The sequence below is a fragment of the Mirounga leonina genome, unplaced genomic scaffold, assembly GCF_011800145.1.
Source record: "Mirounga leonina isolate KUSES-001 unplaced genomic scaffold, KU_Mleo_1.0 Mir_94, whole genome shotgun sequence".
Lineage (NCBI taxonomy): Eukaryota > Metazoa > Chordata > Mammalia > Carnivora > Phocidae > Mirounga > Mirounga leonina.
The window spans coordinates 33,451,891-33,465,593 of record NW_023270855.1 but is presented as its reverse complement, the minus strand read 5'-3'; the positions used below and the strand labels follow the sequence as shown (position 1 = coordinate 33,465,593).

Below are 13,703 nucleotides of genomic sequence, written 5' to 3'. Positions count from 1 at the left end.
TACAAAATAATGAGTGTAGAAATTGAAAAAATCGGGCACCTGGGTGGCTGAGTCGTTAAGCGTCTGCCTTCGGCTCAGGTCATGATCCCAGGGTCCTGGGATCGAGTCCCACATCGGGCTCCCTGCTCGGCAGGAAGCCTGCTTCTCCCTCTCCCACTCCCCCTGCTTGTGTTCCTGCTCTCGCTATCTCTCTCTGTCAAATAAATAAATAAAAATCTTTAAAAACAAACAAACAAAAAAAGAAATTGAAAAAATCATGTTTTCTTTTTCTAACAGAAAAAAAAATATTTACATATTTGATATCTTAACGTATTTGTTTAGATAGGGACCTGAAAAATACCCTTATTTCTAACCTTCACTTTTAAAATAATCAAAAGGTTTTATTACATTTACAAAAATGGGCCTCCTTCAGGACACTAGAAAAAATACCAGTCAAAACCACCTCACAGGTGGTGCCTGGGTGGCTCAGTCATGAAGCGTCTGCCTTCGGCTCAGGTCATGGTCCCAGGGTCCTGGGATTGAGCCCCGCATCGGGCTCCCTGCTCCGCGGGAAGCCTGCTTCTCCCTCTCCCACTCCCCCTGCTTGTGTTCCCTCTCTGGCTGTGTGTCTCTGTCAAATAAACAAAATCTTAAAAAAAAAAAAAAAAAACACCTCACAGCCCACAGCCCAAGGTAATCATCATAAATATTGTGGTAAATCCCTTCCGCAGGTCTCTGCTTGGTTCACTGTTGTATGGGTAGTATAGCTTCATTGCAGAAAAATTAAAAGATTCAGATAAAAAATCATCCTCTCACAGGCAGAGAGAATCTTTTTTGTTATTTTGTCATATGTTCTCCCCAACATATAACATTGCTTTTACACTGTTTATACATGAGTATTTTATCTCAGTGGAAAAGAGGTAAATTCTGCAGGGTGGCACGAGGTTATGTGGGAGGGATTTCCAGGCTTTGTCGTTTGCCTCGCTGTGTGGGGTGGGACCCAGGGGTTTGGAAGACATTATGGGGGTGAGATGGGGAGATGGTAATGTTTAGCTCAGGTGTTGGGGATGCGGTAGCTTTGGGATCCAGCTGTCAGGGTGCAGGGACTTTCCCGGGGCTTCTACCCAGGGCACTTGCCTCTTCTAGCTGAGAGGACCTACTGCTCTGGCCATTAACTCCTCCCTCCGCCCCCTCCCATCTTCTAGGCCAGCGTCTGGTCAGCCCTGGCTCTGCTAACGAGACCTCGTCCATTCTGGTGGAGTCCGTGACCAGGTCATCCACAGAGACCTGCTATAGTGCCGTCCCCAAGGCATCCTCAGACGCCAGCAAGGTGACCTCCAAAGGGGCAGGGCTCTCAAAGGCCTTCGTGGGCCAAAAGAGCTCCTTCTTGGTGGACTGCAGCAAGGCTGGTAGGTAGCCTGGTCCTGCTCGAGGGTTAGGGTGGAGGCGGGCTAAGGACCCTCTGCTAACTTTAGTCTTCCCTGCAGTGCCCACCTGCCCGTGCACCCCAAATGTTTACAAGTAACCTTGCTCATTACTCCACTCTCCTGCACTTAATATTTTCAAATGATTTTCCTCTTTTGACTTTTGATTCTTTCAAATGCCCTCAAGGTAGACCGGAAAGGTGGCATTATCCCCATTACAGATGGGCAGACTGAATCAGTAACCCGGCCCCTTCTCTGCCAATAATTGCTTAATTGCAGTTTGAACTTGGGTATTTATTTGGGTGTCAGTGGTTAGTTGCCTAGGTTCTGACATCTGGCACATCTGGGCTGGAAACCTGGCTCCACTACTTCTCTCTTCCCCCCTCCCTCCCTCCCTTCCCCAAACTGAGCCATGTGATCTTGGGAAAGTTACTAAATCTTTTTCTAAATGTCAGTTTCTTGCTGTCTAAAATGGGAATAATAAAGTCACCTTCCTTAAGTTCCTAATGAGAATAAATGAGATCAGAGTAGCCATCACTTGCATAACCCTTATTACGAGCTGAGGGCTTCACATACAACTTCTGTAGACCAGGGGGTAGGTGCTGGCATCATCTCCTGTTTACGGATGGGCAAGCTGAGGCAGAGAGAGGCGAAGTTCCACATCCAAGGTCCCCCAGCTAGGAGGTGGCAGGCGGGGATTTGAACTCATGCCATCAGGCTCTGAGTCTTTGCTTGTAATTGCCTTGCCATCTCACCTCTCAGAGGTTCCAGCGTCATTGTAGAATCTCAAGAGGCAATAGTTGGTATATTTCCTTTGGCTCCCATTTCCCCTCCCCTTCCTCTGCCTTCCATGATGCATCCTGACGGAGTAACCACCTTTCTTTGCCTCCCAGGTTCCAACATGCTGCTGATCGGTGTCCATGGGCCAACCACCCCCTGCGAAGAGGTCTCCATGAAGCACGTGGGCAATCAACAATACAACGTCACATATGTCGTCAAGGAGAAGGGAGATTACGTTCTGGCCGTGAAGTGGGGAGAGGAACACATCCCTGGCAGTCCCTTCCATGTCACGGTGCCTTAAAACAGTTCTCGTCAGATCCTGGGAGGAGTTCTGGTGGTTGCTTTTGTTGCTTGTTCGTAACTTGTTTTATACAAAGTTTTCCTCCAGCCTGTTTGTGGGTCTGAAACCCCATCCCGAAAACATTGCCGTTCTAAAGTGCCTTGAGAAATAAGTCCTAGACTTGACTCTTTAGGGACACGCTGGGGACTCTTAAGAAATGCATACTCATGCATGAGCTGAGAAGATTTCCAGGCATACTCGGTTCAGATCCGACCTCTTGCTGGCACAGATCACCCCCTGCAGACAGACCAAGGTCACTCGCAAGACTGACATTTCTAAAGAATGAAATTGGCTAGCCCATCTGTGAAACGAGACTGGCAGGCAGGGACAGGGCAAAGAGGCGACCTACTTGAGGCTGGCATTTAGAAGAGGACCAGCAGCCTACCCCATAAAAGGCTCTTAGGCAGGCGCCATTGTTTCAACACTACTCCTCTCCACACCCCTGCCCGCTCCATGGCCTTTGTACGCGTCTCAAAGGGAAGCGGCTACATGGTGGCAGACTGGCCTCCATGCTTCCTAGTGCCTTTCCCCTCGTTCTGCTGAGTATTTCCCTGCAAAGTTGTAACATGTGCCCATCTTGGCAGCTACGTTTTGCTTTTGTCTTTAAAGGCCATTGAAGTGTCTGGGTCTGAGGAAATTCTGCTGGGGCAAGCAGCCCCCTCCTGCCAAAGATCCCTTTTTTTTTTTTTTTTTAACCAACACGAGCCTTTGTTCTTAACACACACTCCGGCCATTTGTCAGTCTGATGAGGCTTGCCAGCACGTGCGAATGGCCGCAGGTGGGTCACCGTGTCACCACCCTCATCTGCAGAGGCCTGTCACCGGGCAGAACACTCCACACCCACCTCCAGTCAGCCGTGGGATCACTTCTGGAAAATAACTGTAGATCGGAAAGAATGGAACTCCTGCTGACCTTTGGCCTCAAAGGGCGCTGTGGAGGGCGTGGGAGGGACAGCAGCAGCTCCCCGGTGGTCTTCTGTCACTGGGCACAAGTGACAGCTGCAGAGCTGACGGGGGCTCTGTATACATTTGGCCCTGACCGCGTCATCCGAGGCTGTTTGGAAAGCAGTGTGCAGGGCCCAAATTCCAGAAACGGGGTGTGAGACATTTTGCACCCCTTTCTGCAGACCCGAGCTGCCTTCAGGATAAAGTGAAAGCCTTCGGGGCCGCACCCTGACTTCAGGGCCCGGGTGTGCCGTGTGGTCTGGGCCGGCAGACCTTTTTGATTTGCGGCTCCATCCTGAGGAAGTGTCACGGGTGCGTCCGTGGGTGGGACCGGGAGCGAGGGGAGGGGACCATCACCAAGACGCAGCAGCAGGGGGCAGGTGGTGGCCACAGCCCACCTCTTAGACACCGGAACAGCCCGAAGCCTAACGTGAAAGGGCCACAGGTTTTGTAAACTGGGACGTGGAAGCGAAACTGGAATCAAATGCCGACTGTAAATTGTATCTCATAACTTATTAAATGTTTGCTCCGTCAAGCTCCCCTGGTGTTCTTGGAGGGTGTTGTTCCAGAATAAATGGTTCGAGTCTCTGACCAGCCCTCCCTGCCGCTGGCCGAAAGGACACAGGTTGGCAGCTTGCTCTGGCGGTGAGCCTGGCCTCTGTTTGCAGGGGGGGAGGCTTTTCCGTGAGCCCCGCTGGCAGGGTATCCTCAGGAGAGGCCAGGCGGCCAGACGGGCCGGGACACCGACACAGCCTCTAGGAGAGAAAGCCGCCTTCCCGATGACAGAGATACTCTCATTCTAGGGAGTTGACTCAAACAAGAAGCTAGGTCACCTGTCCTCCCAGCTGCCCTTGGACAACAGGGTTCGTGTGTGGTGTTCGTCTTCCTCTCCCTGCTCCTTCCTTCGGCTGGGAAGAGCTTGTGCCTGACGGGCACTTAGGATACTTCCCCCCTCCCCTCCTCCTCACCCTCACGGCGCTCCCATGACCCCACTTCGCAGTGTTGATACCGACTCAGGTGCTGAATGGACATGTCACTCAGGGCAGACCCTGGGCCCTGGCCATTTTGTCCCCAGAATGGAGGCTCTCCCTCCCTGGTTATACCCCTGTGGGAGCAGAAAGGGAACCAGGAGCCCCCAGATGAGCCCCGGGAAGTCCTTGCTGGGCCCCTAGCCCTCCACTGGGGGTGAGGGGTGGAGGGAAAGTCAGGGAAGGAAGACGGGCTCCTGTTGTGTGTTTCTTCCTGTCACCTCCTTGTTGATCAGGATGGAGGCTTGTTTACCTCTGAGAGGTGGGAGGAAAGGAAGTTTTCCCTTGCCCCTCCTGGAGGGAGCCCCCTTGGGAGCCCCCAAGTTTTCCCTTGCCCCTCCTGGAGGGAGCCCCCTCCTGGAGGGGCCTGTGCTGGGGATGACTGTTCCTGGGCTCCCTGAGGGGTTTGTGGCTTGGGGGTTGCTGTCCAGGCTTTGCCTGGTGATGCTTACCTTGCCCAGAGAGGAGCCCAGGGGCACAGGTGCTGGTTTCAGTCCCGGGAAGTCTGGCTGGTATCTGTTGGGGAGGCAGCACGTCTCTGTCCCCAGCTGGACCTGGGCATCAGGTAAGAGTTGGAACGTGGGCTCGGCCGCTCGGTGGCGGTACGGCCTCGGGGAGGTGGCTTCCCCTCTGAGACCAGGCCTCCCTCAGGGTGGTGGTGAGGAGCGCACGAAATCTCTCTCGGAGCTGTGAATTTTGGTCACAGCTGTCTGTGACCGACCCTTGCCAGGGGGTGCCATTCCTCATTCAAGGCCGCACCTGGGGCTGCCCTGGCGGGTCCCTGCCTGTGACATCACCCACGACCCAGGTGGCCAATGGCTAGAGCCACGGGGCAGCTCTTCTCTGCATCTGGACTCGCTGCCAAGGGAACGGGCCGCTGTTTGTGCAAACACCTCCATGACTTGAAACTCGACCCTGAACAGGTACCAGGCAGGCCCTTTCTGACTTTCACCAGTTGACTTGGCCCCTTTCCTACCAGGGGCTGACTGAGCCATCACTCTTTCGGGGCCAGCAGAGGTTAAAGCAGACGGTGTTGGCAGCTGACGCTCAGAGATCCTCGACCCAGAGAGGCCCGGTTCCCTTGCAAGCGCCTATGCGTGTCCCTCCCTTGGCCGGCTTCCCTCTGCAGCCCGCGGAAGCCCTCGGCAGTGCTGCCCAGAAGGAAGCAGATTAATGTGTCTGTTTCAGTGCATGGGCCCTTGGCCACACGTCTGAACTTCAGACTTCAAAGGGGCCTTGAAAGCCACATCTTGATGAGTTTGGTGTAAAATGAGTCAGGCACTAGGGATTTCATTTCCCCTAAAAATGGCACCACCTTAAAAAATAAGCAGAATAAACGTAAATGGCAAAGTGAGTGGTTGATCCTTGTCACCACCACCCCCAAGTTTGTATTTTCAAATGGGGAACAAGCTCATTAAGTGCTCTTTGGGCTTAAAGCTCCGTCTGATGGAAGCAGGGTCTAGGAAAGTAATGGAAACTTTTCAAATCCCCATTAACTTGGAGGGGGAGGGGCTTTGTAATCAGGGTATTCCACTAATGAAAACTCTCGCCCAGAAACACGTCTTGTTTAGCTAATTTTTTTTTCTCCTCACAATGGCAAATCATAACTCGAAGAGGGAGTAAAAATGTCACATGGCTCAAGGCAAACATGAATTCAAATTTTTCCCCTCTGGCTTTGTCCTAAGGATGCTGACCAGACACAAGGGTGGGAGGAAATGTGAAACAAAGGGATCCTTTCTGCTTTGTGATAAGGCTTTTGTCTTGGTCCCTGAGCCCACAGGGGACCAACTCATATGCAAGGAATTTAGGGTGGCCCACCCCACACCCCTTCTCTCTGACTCAAGAGCTCTCCAAAGCAGGCAGGCAGGAGGTGGGGAATTGACCAGCCTGACTTACGGCTTGTGGCCAAGGGTGTTTTGGACTTGCTTATCTCCCCAGGACAAAGCTCAAAGATGAAAGAATATTCAAGCCTTGTATTGCCCACATTATTCCCTCTGCCATAACCACCGCCTTCCCAAGGCATCAGGATGCCTCTCCCAGTGCAAAGCTAATGCTGAACCCTGGAGGCGGGGGGGGGCGGGGGGGGGGAATGTGTCTCTGAGAAAGAGGAAATCTTGGCAGAGGCGCCACACCCCAGAAATGCCAGCCTCGGGCCCAGCTCCAAGCACTTGGCACCAGTAGCTGCAGAGTAGCCTGGTGTGTGAGAAAAGCCCAGAAAGCAGCTAACTCCAAGTTCAAGTCTAGATTCAGTCCCAGCTCTGCGGCTTACTGCCTCAGACACCCCTGGCTCTTCATCTCCCCAAATGTCCCAAACTTCATAGCGCTCATTTTACAGCTGGGAAGACTGAGGCACAACGGGCAAGTCTAGACAACCTTACCCTTTCTTGCCTTGCAGACTGGGAGTCCCAGTATGGAACATTCTTCCTCTACTCTTTGCCTAGCTAACTCATGTTCATAGTTCAGGGCTCAAAGGGCACCTCCTCCAGGAAGCCTTCTCTATGCCTCAGTGCCCTCATCCATAAAATGGGAAAGTGGGAAGCTTCCATTCTAAGCTTAACCTCTAGAAAGATCTCCCAATGCATCCATCCTCCAACTGGCTGGCCAAGTCCTTCCCCACCCAGATCTGCTAGAATAGGGGCTGCCTGCATGTTGGGGAGACTCAGTTCCCCAAGGCAAAGTGGAAGGGGTACCTCAATGAGGGGAAGGGAGCCTGTGGGGAATCTATTAAGCATGGTGGTTCAAAACATGGGCCAGTGGGTTCAAATCCTGCCCGGCCATGAACTCCAGCAGATCATTTACCCTCCAGAGACTCTTACAGCCTCTGTTTTCTCTCCAATGAAATGGGGTACTAGAACCTACCCTATATATAGTGTTCTGAGGGTTAACTGACAAAATGAATGTAAAGAACATACCACAGTGTCTAGTACCTGATAAGCCTTCATAGAATTACTACTGCTGAGAGGTGCTTAAGAGGATTCTTCTATATGGAGAGCTTAAATCCAGGGGGGGGGGGCTACTTTAAGGACACAAATAACCATAAATAGGAGAGGCACTTGGGCTGGAGACAGAGCCAGGGACTGGAAACTGGGGTGGGAGTCATCAGTGGGAGTGGATGGGGTGGCCAATGGCAGTACTAGGAGCAGGGTGGATCCCTGGTGGCCCGGGGGAATGGCCAGAAAGGTGGGAGGAGAGCTAGGTGAGTCAGGTGCACTGGGGAGAGCCCCAGCTCACCTCCCAGCCTCCCCTGGTTTCCCCTTCGGTGACCCCTTTCCCTTAGCAGAAGCCGAGGCCAGAGGCAGGCCTGGGGCTGCCACCACACCTTCCCAGGGGTTGCGGGATGGGTTTGAAGTGAATAAATCTGGAGTAAACAAAGTGTAGTAAGTAACACTAATGCTAGGCTCTGAGTCTTACGATTACTCGCATTTTTTTACAGGGGCATTTCCCAGGGCACAGAGAGGTTAAGTGACCCGTGCATATGTAATGGTCAAGGCTGCGTTAAAAGCCAGAAAGCCTGAATTTAGGGAGGAGGCCATGAAGCCGTGCCCTGCACGCAAGAGCCTCGCCCAGGTGGGCGCTTGGAATCCAAAGGCGACTCTCCTTGTGAGCCAACCTCTGTCCCTGAGCCCGTTGGAAGGCAGTACTTTTGGGGCGCCTTTCTACACCCTTCCACCCCACTCCCCTCTTTGGGGAGCTTGTCCACCCCTCAGTGCAGCCCCCATCTGGCCAGCTGCCAGAGCCTGTTGTCAGGACTGCCATTCCGACTGTCGTTGCCGTAGTGGCCGCCAGGGGTCGCCTTGAGCGCGCGAACGGCGGCACCGAAGAAAACCCTGCGGTACGGGGGGGCACCGGGTCTTCCAAGGCCCAAAGGAGCACACCTACCTCCGCGCTCGCGCTCGAGGCCCCGGGCCTTACCTGCCTGGAGCTGGGGCGGTCTGGGTCGGGGAGGCTTTCTTGAGTTCCGGGGTCAGACCCCGCCCCACAAGCGTCTGACACCAGGGTCCTGCCACCCCCAGCCCTCGCAGCTCCTCCGACTTACCTCCATCCGTCCTTCCTTCCTTCCCTAACACTCCCGGAGGCAACAGAACGAACGTGAAGTCCGCCGACTCATCCCTGCCTTGAGCACTTTTTCGAGCACCAACTGTATGCCAGACAATACCCCCGGAGGTACTGGAGACCCGAGGTTGAGCAGGACAGGACCCAGAACGGGAGCTCGGTGAGGGAGGGAGGGTTTGTCAGCACTGTTCACTTGCAGCTCCTGGCGCACAGAAGCCCTCAGTACCCAAAGCATGTTTGGTGCTTACAGCCTGCTCGGAGAGCCTGGATTGAAAAGGTGATTGCACAATTCATCGGTGACCGCTGTGAGTGCTCCAGACCAGCTATACCAGGCCCAGGCTGTTTTACTTAACCGGCTGGATCTTAATCTTCCCTAATGTCCCACACTTCATAGCCCTCATTTTACAGCTGGGAAAACTGAGGCACAGGCGGCAGTCTAGACAGCCCTACCCTTTCTTGCCTTGGGAGTCCCAGTCTACAACATTCTTCCGCTACTCTTTGCCTGGCTAACTCGTGTTCATAGTTCAGGGCTCACGCAAAGGGCACCTCCTCCGGGAAGCCCTCCCTGATCGTCTCCCCAGTTCCGTGCTCCCCATCCACCTGATTATGGGTCTGTCTCCCCTTCTGGACTGTGAAACCCTGAGGGCGGGAAGCATGTAGACTCCGTTCCTCCTCATCTACCTTTAGTACCCGGCTCAGTGCCTGGCAACAGGGTCCAGAGCGAATGAATGTTTGTTGAATGAAGAAACGAGAGCGCACGGAGCAGAGGGTGGAAAGGTGAGTGGCCCCAGGGCACTACGGGTAACCTCCTCACTGGTACTCACGCTGGTCACCCCTGCAGGGCCCCGGTGGGAGAGGCACAGGGTGTGAGGGTCCTGGAGGCTGATGTTAGGGTGCTGCTGGGCGACCGGTGGGTCCTCCTCTGCCCGCCCCCGCCCCCTGCCGGGCCTCCCACATGATGCTGTCGCCTTCGATGGGAGAGTTCTGTGTCTGTAACGCAGGGGTGCGGGGTTTGGCGTCCAGCCCCGCGTGACCAGGTGAACATTGCTGAGCCTCGGTCTCCTCGTCTGGAAAAGCGATGGCAGAGAGGCTGTTAGCGGGTCACCGTGAGGAGTCCACTGAGTGGGCTCCCTCAGTAAAGCCTCCAGCGCGGGGCCTGGCACGAGCAGCCCGGTGTGCGTGGGGCAGGCGCCGAGTTCCCGCAAGCCTCCCTTTCCCCCCGGGGGACGAGGCTGACGGCAGCGCCGGCGGCTGAGGAGGGTGGTTTCAGGCAGGCGGAGCTCAGCACCGCAGCCGGCACCGGGCGGGTCCCCGCGAAAGGGCGGCGGGCGTTTATGCGAGGCCTCCTCGGCGCCAGGCGCCCTTCCAGGTTCTTCTACCCTGGCCTAATGGCATTCTGCAGCCCAGAAGTAAGCCCCACTGGCATTCCGACGTTCCAAGGACGCCAGGAAACTATAAGTGTCGGAGCTGAGCTGGAGGAGTCGGAGTCCAGTTTCCATGGCAACCCCAGCCACGTGTCCAGAGCTTCCCGAGGGTGGACACCGGGCCCCCCTTTGGGCCTCCCTGGGTGCCTGGTGCACCGTAGGTGCGCCTCAGGGTTTGCTGAATGCACTAGAGGCCACGGCACCCCCTGCATCTCCCCGGGACCCTCTGAGAGCGGGGTGGGGGAAGCCTTGGGCCCCGAGTCCCCCCGGGCAGAATACAGCCTCCTGCCAGACACCGTGGGTGGGCTGTGGCCAGGCTTTGCTCCCTTTTCCAGCCCGGTCTGTCCTGTTGCCTGTGGCCCGGCCCCCTGAGCAGCCCAGCACCCCCCCTCCATCCCCAAGCAGGGCCCTGGCCACCCAGCCCTCATTGGCTGCGTGTATCCTTGGAGACAGGCACCAGCAGAGCAAACAGGCCACCGGCTGCGGGCAGAAGGGTGCCTCCCTCCCCATCCTTTCCCCCCCCACCGCCTTGAGGGATCTGAGCACCACCCAGGGCCGAGCCTGCTGGCAAGAGCACATCCAGAAGGAGACCACAGCCCGGGGCGCCTGGAAGATCAACTACGGCCACAAGTACCTGAAGGAGGGGCCCATGCCCAGGAAGCGGCTCCACCGGGCCCGCCTCAGGTTAGCCTTGGGAGCAGGGCCCTTGGCTGTCACCAGCTCCCCTGAGAGCAAGGAGGTACAGGATGGACGGCCAGAGACCAAGGGGGTCCGGCATCAGCTGTCCAGGGGAGTGGGTGTCCAGGGCTCCCCGCCCAAGGGAGACAAGGTCTGGGAGACCCAAAGAGGCCCTCAGGGTCCAGCAGTCCAGACCAGGCCAGAGGGCTTAGAAATGCGGCAGGTCCTCCCCAGCACCCTGCAGCTGCTCTTCCAAGGCATCTCCCACGACGGCCAGGGCCGGGCCTCGTACCTCCGCGAGCGGCATCGGAGAAGCCGGAGAAGTTTCTGTACCCGATCTTGTCATCCTGGGAGTACGGCTGGCACATGGGTAAGGGCTGCCACCATCTTGCCACTCCAGGCCTCTGCCGGCAGGCCGGGCCTTCCCCGCCCCAGGCCTGTCCTTAATTACCCTGCAGGCACCAGCCTATCCCTCTGGTGCACCCTTCTCCGAGCAGGCCCCACGCCTTCACACCTTCAGGCCTTCACACATTTTCCACCTGGAATGTACCTCCTGCCTCTTCCTCTGCTCGCTAACTTTCACATGTCACCTCCTCTGGGAAGTCCTCCGAAAGTCTTCCAGGCAGATTTGAGTCCACCCTTGTGCTTATGCAGCTTATTGCGTCTACAAAAGCGCTGGGCCCACTGTGTTCCTTGAGTATCCATCTGGCCTAAGGAGCCCTTTGGGTTCCAAACTTCTTAGTTAATTTTATTAAGGCCCCCCCAATCCCCAGCTTGGGACTGGTACTCTGTGACCGTGGAATGAATGAACAAATGAATGAAGGTAGACCTAGGGAATGAGGCCTTGGTTTGGAATCAGGAAGTGCAAATTCAAATCCTGGCTCCTCCCCTTGGGAGCTGTGTGAGCTCAAGGAAGAACCTTAACTTCACTGGGCCTCAGTTGCCACATCTGAAAAATGGGACTATACAAATACCTGCCTTCCTATGTCACAGAGTTTTGAGGAAATCACATGGGAAAGCACCCTGAACAGAAATTTTCAGCACCTTGAACAGAAATTTTCCTCACAAAAGCCTCACGAGGTGGGTGGGACAGACATTCATTCATTCGACATGTGATGCTTTCATTCAGGACAGCCCAGGGAGGGAGATCTGGAATCACCGAATCCCAGCTCTGCCCCAACATGAGTTAGCAAATGAACAAGCACAGAAGAGGGACTCAGTTTGAAATTAGGGGGCCTTGGGGCGCCTGGGTGGCTCAGTTGGTTAAGCAATTACCTTCGGCTCAGGTCATGATCCTGGAGTCCCGGGATCGAGTCCCGCATCGGGCTCCCTGCTCAGCGGGGAGTCTGCTTCTCCCTCTGATCCTCCCCCTCTCATGCTCTCTGTCTCCCATTCTCTCTCTCAGATAAATAAATACAATCTTTTAAAAAAAAAAAAAAAAAGAAAGAAATTAGGGGGCCTGGGTTTGGATTCTGGTCTGTTCATTCATTCAACAAAGGTTTAGTGAGCACCTGATATATATCAGGCCCTTTGTGTCCCTGGGGATACGACAGGAAATGTGAGTGTTGATGCTGTAGAAGGAGATCAGTTAGGAAAAGGAGAGGAAGACCCAGGGGCTCCTGGGGTAGACAGGTGGTCAGGGAGGCCTGCTGGGAGGGGACGCTTGAGCAGAGGCCTGAGGTGTTTCCACGCCATCAGATTCTCCTGAGGAGGGCCTGACTCCCTGGGCCCACAGAGCGAGTCTCAGTTCAGGCGCTATGCCCTCCTCCCTGCCCCCTCCGCTCCTCCAGCCTCCAGGTCTATGCCGCCTGCCTGGGAATCCACTGCCGGGCAAGGGTCACCGCCAGACTCAGCAAATTAAACTACGGGATGCCCGTCCCATTTGAGTTTCGGGTAAACAATAATTGTTTAGTCTAAGTATGTCCTAGATATGGCATGGAACATTCTTAGACTGAAAAATTATTCATCGTTTATCTGAAATTCAAATGTAACTGGGCATCCTGTACTTAATCCAGCAACCCAAACACGGGAGCGGGGGGAGCTGCTTCTGGATGCCTCCCGCGTGCTCGGGCAGTGCTAGGTTCAGGGCAAAGACTGGAAGACTGTTTTCCTCCATAGTCGTTCTGCTTAAGATCCCAGATGCTCCTAGAATCTCCGGAACATTCTGTAAGCGTCTGGCCTCATGCCCCTAACCCGACCAGTTCAGGGGCTAGATGAGGAACAGTTGAGAGAACTTCTCTGTCTGCGGACCATCTCTCCCCGTTCCCCGACCAGGTTACAGACAGGAGCTGCGTCATCCCTGGGGGTGCAAACAGCCATGGGGGAGTGGGGTTGAAGGCGTTGTCTGGGCCCCAGCTGGATTGTCCCCAAATGCCCTTTTACACACAGAAAGTACCGGTCTAGCGCCTGGCACATAGTAAGTGCTCAACAAATGGTAACTGGTATTATTATTATTATTATTATTAGGAGTTCAGCAGACAGGACTTGCAGCCTGTGGGCATTTGGGAGCTAGTTCAGCCTTGGCCAGGACCCTAGAGGTTCTTACTGTGAGGCACTGGGATGGAAAGGCTCTCACTAGACAAAAGGGAGAAATGTGATGAGGTTACCCGTAGGTGTGGCGTAGGGATGGGGTCAAAAGAGTCAACCATTGGAGTGACTTGAGTGCCTGCCACCCATCGGGGCAGATCGTGGGCCCAGGGCCAATGCAGGGTCTTGAGGTCCCCATGCTACACCAGGTGTACCGTCTAGTTGCTGGATGCTAAGAAGGAATGGGGGGAGTCAGGTAGGGATCAAGGGGCACAGAGGCAAGCGCTGCTCCTAACTGTACTTCTAACCAGAGCGGTTGCAGCAGGTGTCCGCACTGACCCTCAGCTCTTCCTGCTGGGCCAGGGCTGGCGAGAGGAACGACGGGCCCGGCTCAACCAGGCCTTTGCTGTGTTCCAGGGGACACCATGAAGGACGCCAGGGCTCCAACGTATGCCAGGTGCCAGCCCATCTCAAAGACCTTTTACATCAAAAGTAGCGTCTTCCGGGGCGCCTGGGTGGCTCAGTTG

The 13,703-nt window shown here is 55.1% G+C and overlaps 2 protein-coding genes across 7 annotated transcripts in view; both read left to right on the top strand.

Moving 5' to 3' along the window:
* Positions 1–4,002, top strand: part of FLNB (filamin B) — a 142,029-nt gene extending 138,027 nt beyond the window's left edge. For all 6 annotated transcript variants that reach the window (XM_034996986.1, XM_034996985.1, XM_034996984.1 and 3 more), the window contains 2 exons: positions 1,185–1,388; positions 2,297–4,002. In XM_034996986.1, the coding sequence (XP_034852877.1) occupies positions 1,185–1,388; positions 2,297–2,484 (392 nt within the window). In that variant the 3' untranslated portion in view covers positions 2,485–4,002. The remainder of the gene's footprint in view (positions 1–1,184; positions 1,389–2,296) is intronic.
* Positions 4,003–7,663: 3,661 nt separating this feature from the next.
* On the top strand, positions 7,664–13,703 carry LOC118005503. The gene is made up of 5 exons (XM_034997425.1): positions 7,664–7,691; positions 8,203–8,327; positions 8,799–8,853; positions 10,308–11,020; positions 13,594–13,703. Exons 1-5 carry the CDS (start codon positions 7,664–7,666, stop codon positions 13,603–13,605), a joined length of 933 nt encoding a protein of 310 aa, XP_034853316.1. The 3' UTR covers positions 13,606–13,703.

What these genes read in the sequence shown, in the direction of transcription:
- LOC118005503 (XM_034997425.1), top strand. Translation starts at nt 7,664, where the DNA reads ATGGCCAGAAAGGTGGGAGGAGAGCTAG. An exon ending in AAAGGTGGGAGGAGAGCTAG is followed by an intron (nt 7,692 to 8,202) that starts GTGAGTCAGGTG and finishes TCCACCCCTCAG; the next exon opens with TGCAGCCCCCATCTGGCCAG. An exon ending in ACAATTCATCGGTGACCGCT is followed by an intron (nt 8,854 to 10,307) that starts GTGAGTGCTCCA and finishes TCCCTTTTCCAG; the next exon opens with CCCGGTCTGTCCTGTTGCCT.